Below are 21,389 nucleotides of genomic sequence, written 5' to 3' on the forward strand. Positions count from 1 at the left end.
TCTAATGAGCCGTCGCGGTAGATCACCCTGTATAAAATATTTTATCAAAATATTCCATGTGATCATATGAAACAGAGGGAAATTGTAATTGAAATAATTGTAATGTTTCGTAGTGCTGATGACCTACGCAATCAAAGCACGATAAATTTCATTGAAAAAAAGAAGGAATTTTGGTTGGAAAAGGAATTTCAGAGTGAAATATTTTCTGTTAAAAATGAATGAGTTTTGAAAAATTTTCTGTTAATCTGTGGAAAAGAAGTTTAGTGTTCTAAAATAAAATATCTTTCCATGTACATATCATTTCAATGAGTTTTCTGTATAAGTTTCAATTTCAAGTTTGAATAGTATTTCCACGAAATATTAATGTTTAATTGTATATTATGATTATATCAAATCGTACCAAAAATTATGGGTTTTTGTTTATTTTTTTGGGGAAAGGATCGAATTTAATGAATGAATTATTTATTAAAATCATCAGATTTTCACATTTTTCTCTAATATACAATATATACAATAATAAGTATTCATAATCAAAACTAAATAAAAAAGTTGTTACATCATTTCAAAAGTGTAGCCTAGTAAGAGCAATTCATAAAATTCGCAATATGTTTAGGTATGTTACATTATTTTTTTTCAATTCTAATTTATCCTGCACTTTGTCAAAACAGGTCATTCTCAATATCAAATATGTACTTTAATAATGTTCATGAATATCAGCTTAGTTTCCAGTTTCAATTATGTACAAAATAAATCTTATATAATACAGAATATTACAATATCATCACAATTGGAAATATCACAGTAAATCTTTCACAGCCAATATTCATAAATTCAAAATATGTACTTATTCTTTGTTTATTTTACATCCTGAAAATATCACAGATTTACATTAAAAAAAAGTTAAAAATTATTATCATTCGGTGATGCCTACATAAGGGATATTTTATTATTTTTCCCTACTAAAGTTATCTGGTATATATATTTTTTGAAGCAGGTTTGTACGGAAAATTTTTTAAAGAATCGAATACAATTAATAATGTCTTATAAGGGGAATTTTTTCGATTTTTCTTGGATAATGACATTCGGTCGAAATAGTTTTGTACAAAAGATGTTATAATTCTATGCGAGTCCAAAAGACTGATATCCCTCAGTTATTCCTAAATAATAGAATTTTCTCAGTTTTTCTTTCTTGATTCCAGCAGGTAGATATATTTTATTGAAACAGGTTTGGACAAATGGTGATTTATGCCTGTCTAGGCGTGCTATATGCAAGCGGGGCTCTAGACCTGCAAACCCTGAAAAAAAAATTATCATTCAATATGTACATAAGTTCACAGGATGTGCTGATCAGAATAAAATACAGGATGTTTCAGACTGAGATGCTGATGCTTAGAATAAATCCTCAGTACTACTGGATTCATTCCATACCAGCAGTACGTGAAACATGAAAATCGAATATGAATATAGAAAATATTATCACATCATAATTTTCGGCTCTATTCAAACTAATTTATTATCTAATTACGAAATTTTTGGCTCTTCAGATTACCAAGATCTCATGGGTACACTGGACTTATCCTATAGCGGTAGATGGTGAAAACTGCAAATGGGTTCAAACGTGAGCCTAAAATGAGCCTAAAATTATGGTGTAACCATTTTTTCCATGAAGGTACATTTTCGATTTGCATTTTTCACCAACTACCGGTATAGGATGAACATGGGCGCCCGCAGAAATTTTTCTCAGGGAGGGCAAAATGAAAATTATTGAAAAACAATAAGGCGTCCTTGATTGTCGTTGGAGACATCGGTATTCCGTTTCTTTCTATTTCTGTATTTATATTCATAAATATTGCAGCCCATAACTGAGCAGCTCTTCTTGTTGTTAAATTCATTGAAGTTTCTCCAGATGGTATAGCAAAAAAAGTTTTGAATATAGTATTAAAGTTTTCAGCGAAAACTCGCAAAGATTTAATTTAGCTGACCAACGAGTTCCACAAAACAAAGGAATATTTGGAATCAGAATTCTTCTTGAAGTACTCTCTCGAAAAAAGACTATAATGTCCTTAACGGTGCCAATGCTATTACGAATTTCAGTAATTTTACTGATGTCATTTATTACTAAATTCAACCTATGGGAGGCATAATGGAAATGAATTGCTTTCTTGTACTTATCTCTAATGATCTTTTGAACCCCGTGAATTACACCTGCCATTGTTGAGCATCCATCATAAACTTGCCCTACAAGTTTGTCTAAATTCAAACCAAATTTTTCTATTAACTCAAGAATTGAAGCAGCTATGCAATCAACATTCAATTTATTCAATTGTACGAATCCAAGAAACTCTTCTCTCACTGTAAAATTTTCATTTTGCTCATGTACATATCGTATTCCAATAGATAACTGGTCATGTCCAGAAATATCAGCAGACTCGTCAGCCATTACACTGAAATACTTCGAACAATTTGCTTCTTCTACAATATTTGTCTTTATTACATGCGCAACTATCGAAATGATCTCGTTTTGAATAATTCTGTGAGAAGTATATTTCGAGTTACCAACTGCATTAAATAAATGGATCTCTAAATCTTTATCACCAGCGTCTGAATTTCAAAAGATCACTAAAATTTCCATCAGAGTTCTTGTTGCCCTCTCGTATAGGCATATCGTGAGTGTCGCAAAAAACTATTGTTTTTATAATCGGTAAAAATTTTTTTCTATTTTCTGCAACACTTTTTTTTAAATTCTTACTTTTTCTTTCCTTGCCCTTTGGATTGAGAAAGTATTATTGAGGGTGTTGTCCTGAAAAATGAGGCAGTCAAAATCTCAGGGGGGGCCATGGCCCCCCCTGGCCCCCCCCTGCGGGCGCCCATGAGGATGAATGTAGTTGAACATAGGAGGAGCAACAAATTTCGTAATAGGGTAATAAATTAGTTTGAATAGATTCTAAAATTATGGTGTAATCATATTTTTCATTTTCATATTCGATTTGAATTTTTCACGTACCGCCGGTACAGGATGAATCTAGTAGTATAGTATACTGGTGGAATAAAATAAAGGATTAAAATAATTTAATTCGAAATTTTTAGCGATTTTTCAAATGGCTGTATAACGATAACAATTGTCGTATCTCAATTTGAAAACAATTTTTTGAAGCTTATAGTTCAGAGATCTCATGATGAAAAAATTTTTCAAGCAACGTGTACCGCTCAATCCTAATGAATACAGTATCTAAAATTTCCGCGAAATTTTTTCAGTTTTTAATTTTTGACCTACAGAATTGGAAATTTTTTTTCCAACTCAACCACTATATGGATGAGATAACTTGTTCATTCAGCTTCAATATCCTTCCTTCAAAATTTCGATACGAGCATTTTTCTCTGAAATATCGAATATTGAATTGAAAAGGACCTTTTTGTTTTTAAACATCAATATCTCACCCAGTGATGTTTGCACAGAAAATTTAGGGGATGTTTTCAAATCTTGAGTAAATTCTCTACAAGAAGTAGTTATTGTATTTTCGGAAAAAAAATTTCTTCGTTCTCTACACAAATTTGAAAAGTTGAAAAAGGCTTTAGGAGGCTTTTTGGATAATCAAGCGCTGAATTGAAAATTTCGTAAAAACCATCAATGTTGGGTATGCGTTTTACAGTTCAATATCACCACAAAAATCCCAGAGAATTTCAATTCAATCCATGGAGCGCATTTTTTGTTTCATTCGATCGAATTTTCAAAAAATTAAAGGATCACAATTTTCGATTCAAATGTAATCTCCAACAAAATGAAGAAATTAAATTTTTAAATTTTTTTCTCTGCATTTTCATCAATAACAGAACAGAACAATAACAGAATTCATGAAATAAATTTTTGAAAATTGAAAAAAAAATTTGTTTTCTTGTTTAATTTTTTTTTATTGACTCCAAATAAATCAATTCAACATGTCATTATCATTTCTAATGCGATTCCGTTATTTCATTCCACGATCTTGATGATAGAAACCAAATTAAATTCGAAATGCAGTTGATATATCCAAGGGAATTTCGAAATCGATCTACTCGCTTTTCAGAAAATGTATATCTCAACTTTTCATCTATAGAGCTTTCACAACGCTAAAAAAAGCCAGTTTATTCTCAAAACGAATTTGCAAAATTTGAAAATTTTTTTTGGTTTCCTAACATGGTTAGAATGCGTGGTCCTTTAATTTTTCGAAAATTGGATCGAATGAAACAAAAAAACCGCTACAAGGATTGAATTGAAATTCTCTGGGATTTTTGTGGTGATATTGAACTGTAAAACGCATACTCAACATTGATGGTTTTTTTGATATTTTCAATTCAGCACTTGATTATCCAAACAGCCTTCAAAAGCCCTTTCTTTATCAACTTTTCATATAATGTAGAGAACGAAGAAATTTTTTTTTCCGAGAATACCATAGCTACTTCTTGTAGAGAATTCCTTCAAGATTTCAAAACATCCCCTAAATTTTCTGTGCAAACATTGATTGGTGAGATATTGATGGTTAAAGACAAAAAGGTCTTTTCCATTCATATTTCGATATTTCAGAGAGAAATGCTCGTATGGCAATTTTGAAAAAAGGATATTGAAGCTGAATGAACAAGTTATCTCATCCATATAGTGGTTAAGTGGAAAAAATTTTCCAAGTCTCTAGGCCAAAAATAAAAACTGAAAAAATTTCGCAGAAATTTTAGACACTGTATTCATTAGGATTGAGCGATACATGTTGCTTGAAAAATTTTTCCAATAGGAGATCTCTAAACTATAAACTTCAAGCTTCAAAAAGTTTTTTTTTTCAAATTGAGATACGACCATTGTTTATTTTGATCCTTTAATTTAATCCCCTAGAGAAAATTGGTAATGGGTTCGAACTTGAGCCTGAAATTATGGTGTAATCAGATTGTCCATAAGAAATCGATTAGCTCGGTGATTCTGCTAACAAAACGTTCAACTAGCATAACCCGCGATTTCTTCGACAATTTGAGAGAAAAAAAAAATTTAATTGGGGTAATAAATTAGCGTAAAATTATGAACTTGAAAGAGTTTCTGCTAGTTTAACTGTGGTTAGTTATGGATTAACCAGACTTACCTTTAGGAGGCAGATAGGGACATCCAGTTACAAAATGTAAGAATCTCCTCTTCTCTTCGATGGTCATCTTTGAAATTATATCGAAAGTGTCCAATACTGTCGGACAATTAACAGGGAATTTTGACAGTTCGATGTTAGCTATGAAATGATCGAAAGTCCAGAATTGCGAGTCCTCAGCTCCACACGTCATTCCCAGCAACTCCGAAGGCTCTAACATCAGCAGGTATTCGAGTTTGATAATTCGATTGAAACCTCGTCTCATGGCAATCATACTGTCTCTCACACCAGATTTCAGAATGGAATCCACCATTTTGTATGAATAGTAAGTAGCGCTTTCATTCGTGACCAAGAAGTTCATACCGTCCGGGATCAATTCTGGAAAAAAATAAATTTAAATTCAACATTACAAAGACTTTCGAGCGCTCTTTTATTGATTCGCTTGATTGGCCGTTAGATATAGCAAAACCTTAGAACATTAATACTCTATAACATTATTTCTTTTAGTTCACCGTCTAGCGGGTTGGTACGTGAGACAACCCGGCTGACTCTTCAGCCAATGTTGTTCTCAGGAGCTGGTCAAGAACTTCCTTACTATCCGTGATTGTATGCTATAGACCTATCTGTGACTATGGCATGTATACATATTACATATACAGGGTGTTTCCTAAACATGCGGCAAAAATTCAGGGGGTTGTTCCTTGGACTATTCTAAGAATATTTTGTCCTTTGATGATTTTTGAAAAACCTATTTGTTTCGAAGATATAGGGGAAACAAAATTTCAGATAATAACATTTTATTATGAAAAATTACATGAAAATTTAATGAATTTCCATCAGCAAGTCCATAAATAAAATGCATGTCAGTCATCTCGGTGTTTGTATAGCGATTCATAATAGTCAAAGATAAAATGTTAATTGCTAATACATCACAAAACGAATTCAAATGAAAACCGTGTTTAATCTGTATTCCTTTACCATCTGCACTTATCAATTTTTAGTCAAAAAACTGGCCGTTTTTAGTAATTGGAATGTTGTTAAACAAATTTAAAAATAAATTGTACCTACTTAGTAAACACAGTGCGGTACGCATTTTTATTTAAACTATTATTAATTTTAAAAATATGAAAAATGTTGTTCGCCCTGTATCTTCGAAACAAAGAGGTTTTTCAAAAATCATCCAAGGACAAAACATGCTTAAAATAGTCCAAGGAACAACCCCCTGAATTTTTGCCGCATGTTTAGGAAACACCCTGTATATTAGGCCAATTGAAAAGTCCCCGGTCTAATGCACAGATAGCGGTGCTAGCATTAAATCCATATGATTTCTTTGTTAGAATTAAAGAAGAATCAAATTGAAGAAGAATTAAAAAATAAAAGTTATGGTTTGAGGTTTAACCTTCCTAGCAGCGTTAAAAATAAACCGTCACAATAAATTTGGAATATTGTTGAACGACCAAGACGCCGCTTTTAAATATTTTTTTGTAACCATTTATTGCCGGAAATCCCAAGATCCATTGTCAATATCTTGTTTCTACTTAGCTTATCCTATATTTAGTTATATGAGAAATAAGTTCACTTAAAAATGTCAGTAATTCAAAAATGTAAAATATCTGAAGAAACTATAATTGTTATATTAAATAATAATTGAAAGTGGAAATAGATTAAATCATTCGATTTATTTCAAAATTAATTTCCATAAAATGATGATCGAATCAATTCTCGGCTCAGAGTAATAAACATATCTAGAGGGAGCATACGTCATTTTCAGTAAGCAAATTTTGTCCCCAACATGAACTATCAAATTTAACATGAAGCGCGCGGAATTGAAAACATATCATCAGTGATACGATATTTTATTCAATCCGCGAGTTTTTTCACGAAGAACGCACTTCTTATGTCCCATAGTGAATCAATGTTTCATATTAACTCAAAATATATTGAAACAAGTACCTAAATATATCAAAAATTCAGAAAACAAACTTCAAGCGCGCCCAACGATGTGAAACAACCGATGACACTAGGAAAGTTGCAAAAGGTAGATACAGAAAATAATAAATAAAATATCAGATTCCGAATATTCAAATTTGCATATTTAATCGGCAATCACTCAAATAACTATATTTCATTCAATATAATATTCATTCATAATGATATAGTAAAATTATGGATTTGAAAATATATCAAAATCCGACAACGTAATTTAAACATGTTGAGGACATGTAAAAATTGCGTATACTCCCTCTATTTATGTTTATTACTTTATGAATCAATCCAATATTTGAAACTTACCAATTTCGTGACGAGGTAACACAAACGTTAAACAAAAGTCTTCTATTGAGGTTAGTAGCGATTCTTGAGGAATCCTATTGATCAATGCCCTCGTCCAGTTCAAGTCTGGCGAACTATTTCGAATTTTTGACTCATCATCCTTATCTTGGATAATTTTAAGCAATCTGTAGTACGACGGATCGACATATTTCAGATCATCGACGCACAGTTCCATTTCTTCTTGCGTCAACCACTTGAACACAGTCTGCGACAGTGGCAAGGGGAATATCCTGCGATCCAAGATGGCCTTCGCCATAAACGTTCCGATGATTTCAAATTTCATGTCTTGCGAACATTCATTGAAATGGCTATCGTATTTCCCTCTTTCCCCTAGGTTGAGATCGGGATAGAGTCCTGCTTCGGTGCGTAGGTATCCTGAATTGGTAACTTCGTCTTTTGAGGCGGCCCATAGGTTGAGATCAGCTTGCATCAGGCTCTCAGCCACGGTTGTGCACACGTCTTGTTCTACCCCTACGCCACTGCCCATTTGTGAATCGTAGGTCGTGTTCCAGTGGGAATATGGCCGTGTTTGCTTAAGGGCCTGAAATGGAAATTTCAATAAGTCTGCTGGGAGTAGTCTGTTCAGTGGCGACGCCAGCTTTCGAAAACAGGGGTGGCCAAGAGTGGGCCGAATTTTTTTTGGGGGGGCCAAAGTAATTATAGTTATGATAATCTTTTAGCCTTGGTATGTCAAATTTTAGGGGGGGCAACAGAATTTTAGCCCCCCCCCTAGCGTCGCCACTGAGTCTGTTACTTTGTGATAGGCCATATCTAAGATGTCTAAAAACATGGTGCCAATTTTTGAATGGAATGACATTCGACCAAATTGAGAATATTAGTTTTATTTCGAGGTGGCGCCGTAATGTCATAATCACAGATTACAGATATAATGTATGTGGTCATAATGTGCAAATGTCACTGTGGCGAAAGAAAATATAAAATCCACTAATGACAGGAAAAATACGATAGCACTAACGGTTTTCAGAATATTTTTCATGTAAGGCCCTAATCTAAGAAAACAAAGGTAAGATGAATTTTAATGAACTAGTTTAGTTCAGTTAGTTAAAGTGCATCGTGTCCAAAGAAAAGTGCAAGGAATGATCATCTTGCGACTATTTGTACTTCCTAGCAATTTCAAGAAGAAATCAGTGAAAAGTCATCTCCATTTCGTGGTACATCTGAAGTGAAATATTCACAAAACGTTCATTAGAATAAATTCAAATAATTTAAATAACAAGAATCTGTCATAATTGGTTAATAGCGCTACCTACAGTTGACATAACGAAGCTTAACTAATATTCCCAAAATAGGCAAAACAAAATCTAATCAGTGCATTCAACAGGTTTCCAGACATCTTAGTCATATCGAATGGAATAAGAAAAACAATGCATATTTTATACTATGGTGTGTTTACAGGGTTTCCCGGGAGAACTGTACATACTCTTACCAGAGGTTGAGTAGGGCTAAGAGAGTACGTATTGGCTGCAAAAAATTAAATTATGCCTTTCCTAAGAAAGGCACAGGGTGAGTTTGCATATTCATGGAAATAATGAAACTATCATCAGAACCAAACTTATCGGCGGAATTTATTGAAACTTTGGATGTAATTGACACATGCCGAGGTCAAGTCAGAGAGATGTTAATTAGGTCGATATTTCAGGACCGAACCCATTGTTTCTCATTCGAACTGTTCAGGTTTGAAGTATCACATTTCCAGTTTTGAAATCATTGTGTAAATTTTCGAAAACTGCAGAATTTCAGCTTCAATACGCGGTATCATTCGAAGATGTCACATCTAACGTTCTTTTATCATGAATTATTGAAATTGGAAAATGTTCGGAAAATTCGACATTTCGTAAAAGTCGTTAATGAATATGAAGAGTAAAAATCTTCTTCAAAACGCAGTGAACGTTTAGTATATGGTAATAATTTGCTGATAAATTAAATAATTTATTAGATTACTGATGGACGCTTGGAAAGTTCGGTTCATCTTGACTTCTTGCAAAATATTCAACCCATCAATCCAAATATCCAAATAGATAGATATGTCGAGGAAGACCCATTTCATGGTCTTCTCGATCTTTAGATCTTAAACAACTCGATTATTTCTTTGGGGATAATTGAAGAATATGCCTAATGAATACATCCAGTCAAGAGACTAGTTGAATAAAATAATTTTTTTCCGGAAAAATCGGATGCCCTTATGATATAACGTACGAAAATAGCGAAATAATAAACGAGTGATAAAAAGGAATAAAACATTGTACAAGCAAAACAGCTCAGCAGATACGTTTTCCGCCTAGTCATGTAACTCTTAAGTAATGACGATAAATGAAACGATCAATGAAGAATAGCCTTTTGAGCTGTAAAGCATTGAAAAAACTATTCAAAATAAACCATAGTTTGAAAATTTGCAGTATTTTCCGAATTGAATCGATTCTTTGTTCTTACTTACATTTTTGACTTGATCCAGTACGTATTTCTTGTTGATATTCACTAATGGATATCTGTCATCAAGTGTGAAAGTTTCGTAAAAGATTTTATGTCTATCGAAAACTGCTGTGGCAGCACGAAGTCTATCAGTCACTAGTACTTCAAATGCCATCTTCCTAGTATCAAAAGAGAAGAGAAAGGGGTAAGACTTTACAATCTCAACAATCCATTCTGGATAATTCCCAGTGAGAGCGCTGAAAGGGTCGAAGAGAGTCTTTGCCACAGACTTATCCAGCTGAGGAAATACAAATTCTTTTTTGTCTATGAGAGTTTCTCGGTCCAGGGGTTTAAAAAGACGCGATCCAAATCTGTTCATTCGATAGAGGAGGGCGAGAATCAGTAGAACAGTGTCTCCATACGCACTATCGAAAAATTTCCTATACTTCAAGTCATCCCATAGTGGATCTCTTTCTTTCGTAACATCTGAAAATTGAATTGTTTACACTATAGTATTCGATAACAAATTAAATAATAGTTAATAATAATAAAAGTAATAATATACATGTATTGATCCTTTCAGTCGAACAAGTGTAGGATAGGTCCTAATGAAATAAAATAATGAAAATTCAAACTTAACAAAATTTGCGAATGACTGTGTTATAGTTCTAAGTCATAATCCCCTAGATATTCTCTTACAAAGCAATAACATTTACTTACTAATGAGTTCGTTACAATTTTTTTGAAATGGTACAGGGTGTTTCACGTAAGTGGGTCACTGTATTTTGTGGCTTATCCTTCAGATATAAAAAGTTACCCATCAATATATATATTTTTCACGGGTTATCCAAATATGCTATTGGAAAAACTATCAAATCAAAGCATGGAAAGTTATTGAGGAAAACAATTTTTTTTTGCAATTTGACTGGTTTTCAAAATAGAGAGAGAGAGAAAAAGATGTAGAAAGCGAATTTCTCACCAACCGTTTCTTCATTTGAAACTCCGGTTTTCTAAAAAATGACAAAAATTTTTTGCAAAATGTACTTTATTACTCGAGAAACACTATTTCTCGAGTAACAGGAAAAATAATGAAGTGAATCAAAAAATAAAATGTTGAAAAACGATAAGGCTAAAGTGTAAGTTTAGTTCCAACTTGATAACTGCTACACACTACAGAGTGTTACGAATTTTACGAAACAAAACCAATTATAATTGCGTTACCCGGTATTTGCGAAATAAAGGTTTTTATGCGCATATTATGGTTTACACAGAGAAAAAAATCTGTCATCCAAAAAAAACTCCCAATTTGAAAAGTAGTTTTGACTGAAATGTATTTGGAACTTTTGCTTAATTTTAGTGGTGCGTTAATTTATTGGGAAAGCGTACCTACTTGTTATTTAATGCTACATAAATATCAGGTGTGTGAATAAGTCTTTCCCGTTTTTTGTAAGAGATGGCGCCACCAATACTGTGCGAGTATTTAATGGTTACATATGTCATAATCAAAGCTTATTCATCTGTCAACAATTCCACACTAACACATTAGTTGAAATTTTTTCGCATCATAAATTTTTGAAATCGTGAAAATGTCGAAATTTGAGCCGAGTCGACGTCATTTGCGGGAAGTTTCACTTTATTGGTTCAATTTGAAGAAATCTGCTGCCGAGGCGCATCGGTTGCTTCAGGAAGCTTATGGAGAAGGTTGTGTCGATGATTCAAGTGTTCGCGGATGGTTTTGACGCTTCAAAAGTGGCGATTTCGACGTGGAAGACAAGGAGCGTTCCGGGCGGCCGCAAATCTTTGAAGATCAAGAATTGGCGACTTTGCTTGATGAAGATTCGTGTCAAACGCAAGAAGAACTTGCTGAAGCATTGGGAGTTGACCAAACAACCATTTCCAAGCGTTTGAAAGCCATGGGAATGATCCAAAAGCAAGGAAATTGGGTGCCTTACGAACTGAAGTTGAGAGACGTCGAACGGCGTTTAGTCACTTGCGAACAGCTGCTTCATCGACATAAAAGAAAGGGTTTTCTGCATCGTATCGTGACTGGCGATGAAAAGTGGATCCGTTACGATAATCAGAAGCGAAGAAAATCATGGAGACTACCCGGCCATGCATCATCATCGACGGCCAAGCCAAATATTCATGGCGCCAAGCTCATGCTCTGTATATGGTGGGACCAGCTAGGTGTGGTTTACTATGAGCTTCTGAAACCGAATGAAAGGATCACAGGCGAGGTCTATCGACGACAATTGATGCGTTTGAGCCGCGCACTGCGAGAAAAACGGCCACAATACTCCGACAGGCACGACAAAGTTATTTTGCAACATGATAGTGCTCGCCCACATGTTGCACAGCCGGTGAAAACATACTTAGAAACGCTCAAATGGGAAGTCCTACCTCACCCGCCGTATAGTCCAGACATTGCTCCGTCTGATTACCATCTCTTCAGATCGATGACGCATGGCCTGGCTGACCAGCACTTCCATTCCTACGAGGAAGCCAAAAAATGGGTGGATGACTGGATAGAGGCCAAACCGGTCGAATTTTTTCGCAACGGGATTCGTATGTTGCCAGAAAGATGGGGAAAAGTTGTAGCTAGCGATGGCCAATACTTTCAATAATTCATTTGTAACCATTTTTTCACAATAAAGGCTCAAAATTTGAAAAAAACGGGAAAGACTTATTCACACACCTTATAAGTACCTCAATTTCAAGTATCCACCTACTTATTTGAATTGGAAAAATATACTAACCGTCTTCTGGCTCCTGGGAAATGTCAACTTTTTTTAAGAAAATAACGTATTGCGTTGTGTAAATTTCATCCTTCACAAATCCATATTTATTAATTGCTTCGTATAGTGTTATTTTAGAAGGAAGCTCAATGTCATTCATGTAAAGCTTCACTTTATTGCTAGAATTAATCCATTCTTTAAATTGGTAGTGGATATTTTTCTCATTAGCATAATGAGTCTCGTACATGTAGTGCTCCAAGTATTCTATCGAGGTGAAGGGATATATTTCATCTCTTACGATTTCACGGCGATCGGAGTCCATAAAAAGAATCTAAAAATTGAAGTAATGTTAACTGAGTACATAAAAAAAGGATAGCAATAAAAAAAGAAATCCATCTTAGGGCGTCTGTGTGGTAAACTTTATGCCATAAACAAAAATGTTTTTGGGTATAGAAATTTATATGGTTTATAACAAGTTTGTGTTATAACTTCAAAACTTGTAATGAAAAATAAATGATAACACAAATGGATTCTACTGAATAAGTGCCTGTACTATGTTTTTATTACTTATAGCTAGAAAACAGTTGAATTTATGAGGTTGCGTTTCCACCAAATAAATTCTCTCAAATATCGAGTCCAAATATGTGTCATTATTTTTTTTTTTGTAGTTCAAAGGGATTCTGTTATCCCCTCTCTAGACAGCGCATTTGAGACACCCTGCACATATTTTATAACCGAATCACAGCTCACGTCCTTCCTAAAATCTCTTATAGGTATGTATGTACTTACATGGATTGTTTTCATTGAAATATATCTTATGGTGTGTACTCCAGCGAAGAATATTTCATCAGTTGTCATTTCTTGAGGCCATGGGTATTTACTTCCTTTTAGTTCATAGTGATATCTCGCTAAATCCAAGAGTTTTTCGACAAATTTTCTAAATGGTTCAGCAGAAACCACCTCTTCATCCCCAATTTTTTCTACGTCTAAGAAAACGTAAAAGAACTGATTCATATTTTCTCCGACTTCGTTAAGCAACATGTGCACCAATCTTACGAGTTCAGAATGAGTAAATAGATTATTGGGTGTAGTTTCCACAAACTGTTTGCGTTTTTCTCGAAAATATGCTGTGGCCTTCGAATTTTGTGATACAGTATTATTGCTAGAAGCGCTTTCAATGAGTGGCCTTTGTTCTTGGACGATCAATTCGTATTCAGCCCGACATTCAGCCATAATCTGGAAAAAAAAATGTTTGAGAAGGGTACCTACTAGTCACTTATGCTGTTTCTTTCTTTGAATTTTCTGTGGTTTTGGTGATGCTATCAATAAATAATATTAGGTGTACAACTTTGCTTCCGCCGTTTTGCAATAGGTAACTGTAGCGGTAAGTGGTAGTTGAAATAAAAAAATCGTAGATGTCATAGCTTAGGTATTTGTAAACATAACGCCATCGAAATATTAGTCGATTTGTGTCTGTATCGTAAAGTTATTTTCGATCTTAGAATATTAATAAGAGGAACGGAAATCACCTTGTAACTGATGCATTTGTTTTGATGCCGACATTCGTCACTCCTCGTCTGACAAGACACTATAGCAGTAGCGTAACATAATTTGATTAATTTCGAAATTATCATGCTCAAAAATGGTTTAAAATATGATATTTTTAAAATTCTTTCGTGTTTTCTGATAGAGTTCGGTTTACTGATTGAGCTGTTGTGAAGTTATGGAAAAAGGATTCCTGATAGAGCATCCAACAATCAAAACAGGATTCTCCACGCCTATGGCTCGCACACACAATCGGCTAGCTCGATTGTGATCCATCTCTCTTGTATTCGGGATCGAGCACAAATGTTTACTTTCCGTTCCTTCTATCTATATTCTAAGTTATCGATTAAATATGTCAGCTCAAGTGCCAAATTCATTTGCGGGAGGTTTTAATTTTCTGCTTTGATATGAAGAAGTCCGCGGCTGAGGTCATCGAATGCTCTCAAACACCTATGGCGATGCCGCTATTAGTGAAAGAACGCTTCAATGGTGATTTTGACGTCGAAGATTAGCTTGGGGGTGGTAGAGAGAAGATTTTCGAAGAGGCAGAATTGGAGGCATTACTTGATTAAGTCGAAGGCAATAAGAATTGGCAGGATCATACGGAGTGACGCAACAAGCCATTTTTCGACATATACAGGGTGATTCACCGGGATGGTCGATTAGACGTTTATGGAAAACTAATTATAATTTTGAACTGAAAATTTGCATATTGAGGTTTGAGACAATGATCTTTCTCCCTAAAATATTTTCAGATCTCCACAACTTCTGGCTACACCTAAAACAGACTGCTACTTCCTTATTTCAAATGGCACACCCAGTATATTATTGAATCATTAGATAGCATTTTAACTTTTTTTTTCATCAAAGTATGCAATGTACATACCTAGGAGAAGAAATATTCAATAACTAGAGATTTTACCAAGAAGTACGGACTCACATGAATAAAGCATTACGAATATCTGAATGCTAGAGAGAAATAATGAGGAAGAACAAACATATCCAAAACAAAGACTCTGATGAGATGTACGGATATGAAAATCAACAATAAAGAGAATAACACTGCGGGACCAAATAAGAAGCAAGGTTATATGGGAAGAACTGGAACAGGATATCGTTCGGTTCGTACGGTCAAGACGCCGGAACTGAAGACCCTACGTGGAAAGAATGAGAAACGATCAATGGGAAAAAGGGCAAAATATGAAAATCCAAATTCAAAACAACCTCCTGGCCGACCACCAAAGAGATGGCACGAGTTGGATATCCACATCGCAAGAGGCTGGATGAACAGAAAATAACAAGACATGGTCTCAAGAATAAGGAAGAATAAGAAGAAGCGGGTTCAAGATTGAATGAAAGATTAAAAAGAAATGTAGGTAGTTCTTTCTTAGATATTAACATTAACAGAGGGTTATTTATTGAATGATCAATTCTATTTTACTATCCAATAATAATGTTGAAATATTAGAATATTCCAAACTGTTCACTTGTCACTTGAACTAGTCCATAAAAACGCTTGGCCATAGATGTCCCTTAGAAGTGGATACCGCGATCTTCTAAATACCGGAGTTTATTCGAGAGTATTGTTAGGCAATAAATTTACTGGCCCCAAAGGAATTTCTAGAAATTTGGAAAACCCTTGTATAATCGGAATATTCAGCTTCCTCCAAGTGACTTTGGATATACTATATATACCATTTCTGAAACAAAATGGAAAATGTGGCACCCACAAAAAAGCTAAAAGTTTTACAAGTGCATAAATAAAAGATGTTGCTCTTGATGAAGTTTATTTAATAGCCAAGGTTGTTGTGGTATTTTGGGATTTCAAGCGTTCGTTCAAGTGTTTGCCGAATTTGTGAAATAAGCCAGGTAACAATAGGTGACTCCGGAACGCTATCAATTGTGGAACTTTAAATACAAAAAAAGATCATGGAAAATGCTAACTCATATACAGGTCATTCGTTTCGAATGATCATCTGCTACAGCTTACATTTTTATTTGAATCTAAAGGAGACTTGATGACACTGAAGAAACATGGCGGTTAGAAGTCATCAACGATTGCTGAATTGGTATCTTTCAGGACAGAAATAGCTAATAATGTGTTGATAACATGTGGTAGTCTCGAAATAACACCTGATTTGCAACCAAGAATATCGAAAGAGTTGTGCCCATAGCAGAAAGAACACAACACAAGAAAATTGTAGAGAATACTTCACAGCAGTCGATGGTTTTCTTAGAAATAGAAAATAGAAATTTTATTTACTGATGAAGAGCCATTTTCATGAGGCATGGCGTCTTCAATCTGAAGAATTCGAATATGTGGACTGAAGAAAATCCTCATGAAATCAGATACACCAAATCCCAATACAAATTTTCAAAGTACGTTTGGTGTGGAGTTTATAAGACCCAATTGATTGGGGCACACATCCTTCCAAGACAGCTTACGGGTGGTCTTTATTTAGATTTCCTTCAAAATCGTCTACCTGCCATTGCAGGGATGTAATTTTCAGCATGATGGGAATTCATCCGAACTTTCCAAATATGTGGATAGGCAAAGGTGGACCCTATATGGGCCGGCTAGATCACCAGATTTCAATCCTGTCGATTATTTCGTTTGGGAATATTTGAAATCCTTAGTGAATTCGTCTGGAATATGAAGTGAGGAAATTCTCTTACAACGTATCGAAGATGCATACAATAAGATCCGTAATAATCCAGACATGATAAAAAAGGATATTCAACATAATTAAAAATGGGCAAGAATGTGTATCGAGCAAAACAATTGGCCTTTCGAACAACATCTGTGATTCTTTTTAAATGTTTTCTTTGTTCATTTATTTGTGTTTAGTAATTTATTCATTGTTGCCAACACCCCACAAGCCATACGTTTCTGGAAAATACTTTTGAAAATTTGTCAGAATATCAAGCAATACAAATATTCAATCAGCAAAACAAGAATTTCCCAATTTAATCTCAATGTACGATTTTTCTGAGAAGTTAGTGAAATTCCACTATTGAACTAAATTGCCATATTTTTCTAATAAGGACCTGATTTTTTCAATTAGTTTAAAGATTAATCGAAGGACCTAATGGAGTAAATTGTTCCTTCGAATATGAATCAAATATACTGGGTGGTTCAAAAGTTATAAGGAATTGAAAATATTGGTGAATTTATAAACCACCCTGTATCTCGGCTATGGGGAAGATTAGACCTATCATATATAGGTTTTTTGGACTCATCAGGGCAGTTCTACCTCAGGTCAACGTATGTACATTTACCAATGAAACACCCTGTATATCCGGGAAAAAATATTTCATAGAAAGTCCTTTTTTATGACCGATCAAATGTCAATCGTTTTTCCTTTTGTAGAAAAAATTTGCTTTCACAAGTTAGTCCCCGAGACTTATTGAGGAAAGTGTGACACTGTGATAAAGTATGTTGATTTACTTGTACCTACCCCAGAAATTCTGGAAGCATCCAGCAAGCGAGACAATGAACATTGCTTTACACATTCTTCGCCGTAAGGCTCGGGATGATAATATAGTCGAAAGAGACTTGAACAAATCAGCGCTTCATATGTCGTGTTCACTACGTCCGTTTCTGAAAACACTATTTGTCCAAACAACTTCTCTATGAGCGAGTTAGATGTGACAGCTGTTGGGTCGTAAAAATAATCCTCATCTACATCATAAAGTAGATCATTCTCGTCTGTCTGGACTTCTTGAACACCTGTACGTTCAACAACGGACTGTTCTGCTTCAATTATTACTTGGTTAAAATCTTCTTGTTCAACGTCAATTTCTTCAGTCTCCACTTGGTTGGACTCTTCTTGTTCAACGGGAAGATCTATTGCTACCAAGATAGGTGCTTCCGCCTCCTCTCGATTGAACGCTTCCTGATCAACATAAAGATCTTCTACAGCTTCCAAGACAGGTGGTTCCGCCTCCTCCCGATTGAACGCTTCTTGTTCAACGGGAAGATCTATTGCTACCAAGAGAGGTGCTTCCGCCTCATTTCGATTGAACACTTGTTGTTCAGCGGAAAGATCTTCCGCAGCTCCCAAGAGATTACCCTGGTCTTGGTGGTCCCTTCGTGTCTCTTCGTGACCTTGAATTTCTTCTTGTGTTTCTTCCTTGTATATTTTAAATAAGAGTTCGTTGCGTTGTCTGTCGGACAAGGAAGAAATCAAAGTATGAAGCGTTTCCATCAACAGATCCTTTTCTTTTGGAAAAAAGGTTTCAAGTCTCGAGTGGATGAATCGGTAGACGTACTTCACGTATTCTCTCGGTAACTCCTTTGGCGAGTATCGTTTTGTTTTTTTCAAATGCAATATGGAGATATCGGACTTCTTCACGATGAGCTCTCTGAAAATAAAATTTTATATATAGTGATTCCATAATTCTTTCGAAAAACTAAAAACTGAATAAAAATTCCAAAATGTGAGAGGAACTCAAACGTATTGTTGATCACAGAAATTAGAATATCTTTCAAGATGTTCTACATAAATTTTCAAGGTTCTGTGCTGTTTTTATAACGGATGTTTTTTTAGCTGCATGAGAAGTTTCGATGTATGTTGTCTATGGTTTGACAGATGAGAATGTCAAACTGTGTTGACGTTGACATTTCTGTTCAGCAAGGTTTGGCAATTCAACCGTTTCAAATTGTGGAAGTGTATAGACCCTTCTTCCATTTTACGAAGAAGCAATTGGTGCATTGATTGTTTTCGCTCTAGTTTTACTCTTTTCGCCCCTATTAGTTTAGTTTAGTGTCGCCAATCACAATCGAGCTAGCCGAATCCATAGGCGCGCAGACTCCTAATTTGATAGTTGAATTTTTTATCAGGAATCCTTTTTTCATAACTTCACAATGGCCAAATCATTGAATTGAGAAAAAAATTGACCTCCTTGAAGCACGAAAGAATTTTCATGAATATATCACATTGTAAACTATTTTTGAACATCAATTGATAATTTAGAAATAAATCAAATGATGTTACTATACTGCGATAGTGCCACGTGGCCCAGTGGGATAGATGTCTCAATAATTTAGGAGGCAATCCCTTGTCGAAAAATAAAGTGGGTCTTTCAGATTCCAGATGGCGCCCGAAAAGTAGTTTTTAATTTGTGAAGTGTTTATAATTGTTTGTTTTTGTTACATTTATTTAAAATTTGAACCAGTTCTCAATGAAAATATCGTTTCGACATCCTCTTATTTGATAAATTTAAGTTCGAAAATAATTCCAGCCTCAAAACTCAGGCGTATTATCTGTTGATAATTTTTTTTCTCAAAAACCACGAATTTCAGCAGAAAATTACAAGGGACTTCATTTTTATTGAATTGATCAGTCTATCCAATATTAATTTTTTTATCGTGAAATATGAGTAAGGAAAAAGTTATTGAGAAACAAGTTTAGGGGGTGGCTTTTTCAACCCCTTGGAATCATAGAGGAACACCACTAACATTTTTTTTGAATGCCTTCTTGCCCGCATAAAATATCAGCTCAATTATTTTTTGTGAATTTTCTGGTTTTTTAGAAAAAAATTTAAAACTACTTTTTGGGCGCGCCTTTGGGGGCTTCAACTGAGCAGTTTATAATTTATATAATTTAAAATAATTTTTTCGCATCTATTGATATACACCCTATATATTAATATTAATGATAAAGTATAGCTAGGTAGAAGAAATTAAAAGGTTTTATTTTAATGCATGGTGTCGGTATCCAATTTTTTTTCGATAGATACATTATTAGAGGTTTCATAATATATACTAAAAAAAATGTATATTTTCGTTGAATGAATGGTTTCAATATATAATAATGGTTTTTCATTACCGCTTGAAGATCGAAAGTGCTAAATGTTTTTTATAATAATTGTTGCTTGAGACATAGAAAATCTCATGAATTTTGGTTTTTATTCACACAGTACGACGGGCATCTATCCCACTCAGTATTTTAATGGGGGGGCAACTATTTATACCTGTAGGCATCTATCCGCAAAAAAAAGTATTCCACAAACAGCAGAATTTTGTAAAATTGCTAGGTCAAAAAAAATCATAGTATTCCATATCGAATGATAAGACTACTGAAGTCGTAGAAATTATTGATATAATATGAATATTTCCAAAATTATGAGTTAAATTTCATAAAAGTGGGGCATCTATTTGGATTTTACCCTACATGCAAAATTTCAACTTGGTCGGATCTGTGGTCACTAAAATATTAGGTCTTTTCTTATTTTTCTGGAAATTCTCTGAAATTTTGGACCAAATTATATACTAATTCGAGGTCGTGGATCTTTTTTTTCTTGGGAGAGGGGGGGGTTAATCGGAAAAAAATTCTTGAGGACAACGTTCACTCATATCTGTAATATGAGAAAGAAGGGTTGGATAACGAAGTTTACTCGAAATAATAGCATTTTTTTGATTCATACCATTCGATTGTTCCTAAATTGGAGGTACTACGAAAAATGAAAAATTCCTTGAATAATTTTAAGAAAAGGATCTTAAACAAGGATCTTTCAAGCTTTTTCTATAATCGGAACTGAGCTAGTGAGCTAGGAACCTGAAACTGCAGGGCCCACTCTAGAGGGGCGGCAAATAATGGAGTGTGGCATCTACTTTTTCTGGAAAATCTGGATTACTGGAAGAACGAATTAAACATTTTTTTTATGTAAACGAATTTCACTAATCATTTTTTTATCAAATTTCTAATATCAAACTTCTTTGCATCGTGAATATCTGTAACATCTATCCGAATTTGAAATAATTGTTTATTCGCATCATCCGGTTGTTTAATTTAATCATATCAAAGAAAAAAAAAACTAAATGTTCGAGTGTTATACAGGGTGGCCACTTTTTCAATGGGATTGTATTGGTAACTTTTAAACCATAGGAGTTAGAAGATCGGTCAAATGGAGAAAAAGTTGCATGCATAGAAGCATTATCAAGCAGTTCAAACAAATCGAGATTATCAGGGCCGGTTTTCGAGATACCATAAGAAAATTAAATTATGTCATTTTGATTTTTCTTTTTTTCCCACTTTATTTCAAATATTATAAAAAAATGTTACAGGAATTTTTTATTCGACAGTAAATTATCCTCAATTTGACGTAATCAGATTTCGTATCCAACGTTTCGTACTCTCTGGGCCACCCTCAACCTCATTTTTTTCAATACGGACCTGCATATTTTATGACATTTTTCGAAATAACCTTTAACGCTGAATTCAACGATATATCAAACAATGTCATT

General features: G+C 34.4%; 1 protein-coding gene across 2 annotated transcripts in view; it reads right to left on the reverse strand.

Moving 5' to 3' along the window:
* Positions 1 to 497: 497 nt before the first annotated feature.
* The window catches only part of LOC123678408, a 35,491-nt gene continuing 14,599 nt past the window's right edge, over positions 498 to 21,389 (reverse strand). For both annotated transcript variants that reach the window (XM_045615423.1, XM_045615422.1), the window contains exons 6-12: positions 17,599 to 18,505; positions 13,385 to 13,831; positions 12,617 to 12,926; positions 9,886 to 10,346; positions 7,392 to 7,971; positions 5,103 to 5,477; positions 498 to 1,295 (exon numbers count right to left, since the gene is read on the reverse strand). In XM_045615423.1, coding sequence (XP_045471379.1) covers positions 1,120 to 1,295; positions 5,103 to 5,477; positions 7,392 to 7,971; positions 9,886 to 10,346; positions 12,617 to 12,926; positions 13,385 to 13,831; positions 17,599 to 18,505 — 3,256 coding nt within the window. In that variant the 3' untranslated portion in view covers positions 498 to 1,119. The remainder of the gene's footprint in view (positions 1,296 to 5,102; positions 5,478 to 7,391; positions 7,972 to 9,885; positions 10,347 to 12,616; positions 12,927 to 13,384; positions 13,832 to 17,598; positions 18,506 to 21,389) is intronic.

Source organism: Harmonia axyridis, chromosome 4, assembly GCF_914767665.1.
Source record: "Harmonia axyridis chromosome 4, icHarAxyr1.1, whole genome shotgun sequence".
Classification (NCBI taxonomy): Eukaryota; Metazoa; Arthropoda; class Insecta; order Coleoptera; family Coccinellidae; genus Harmonia; species Harmonia axyridis.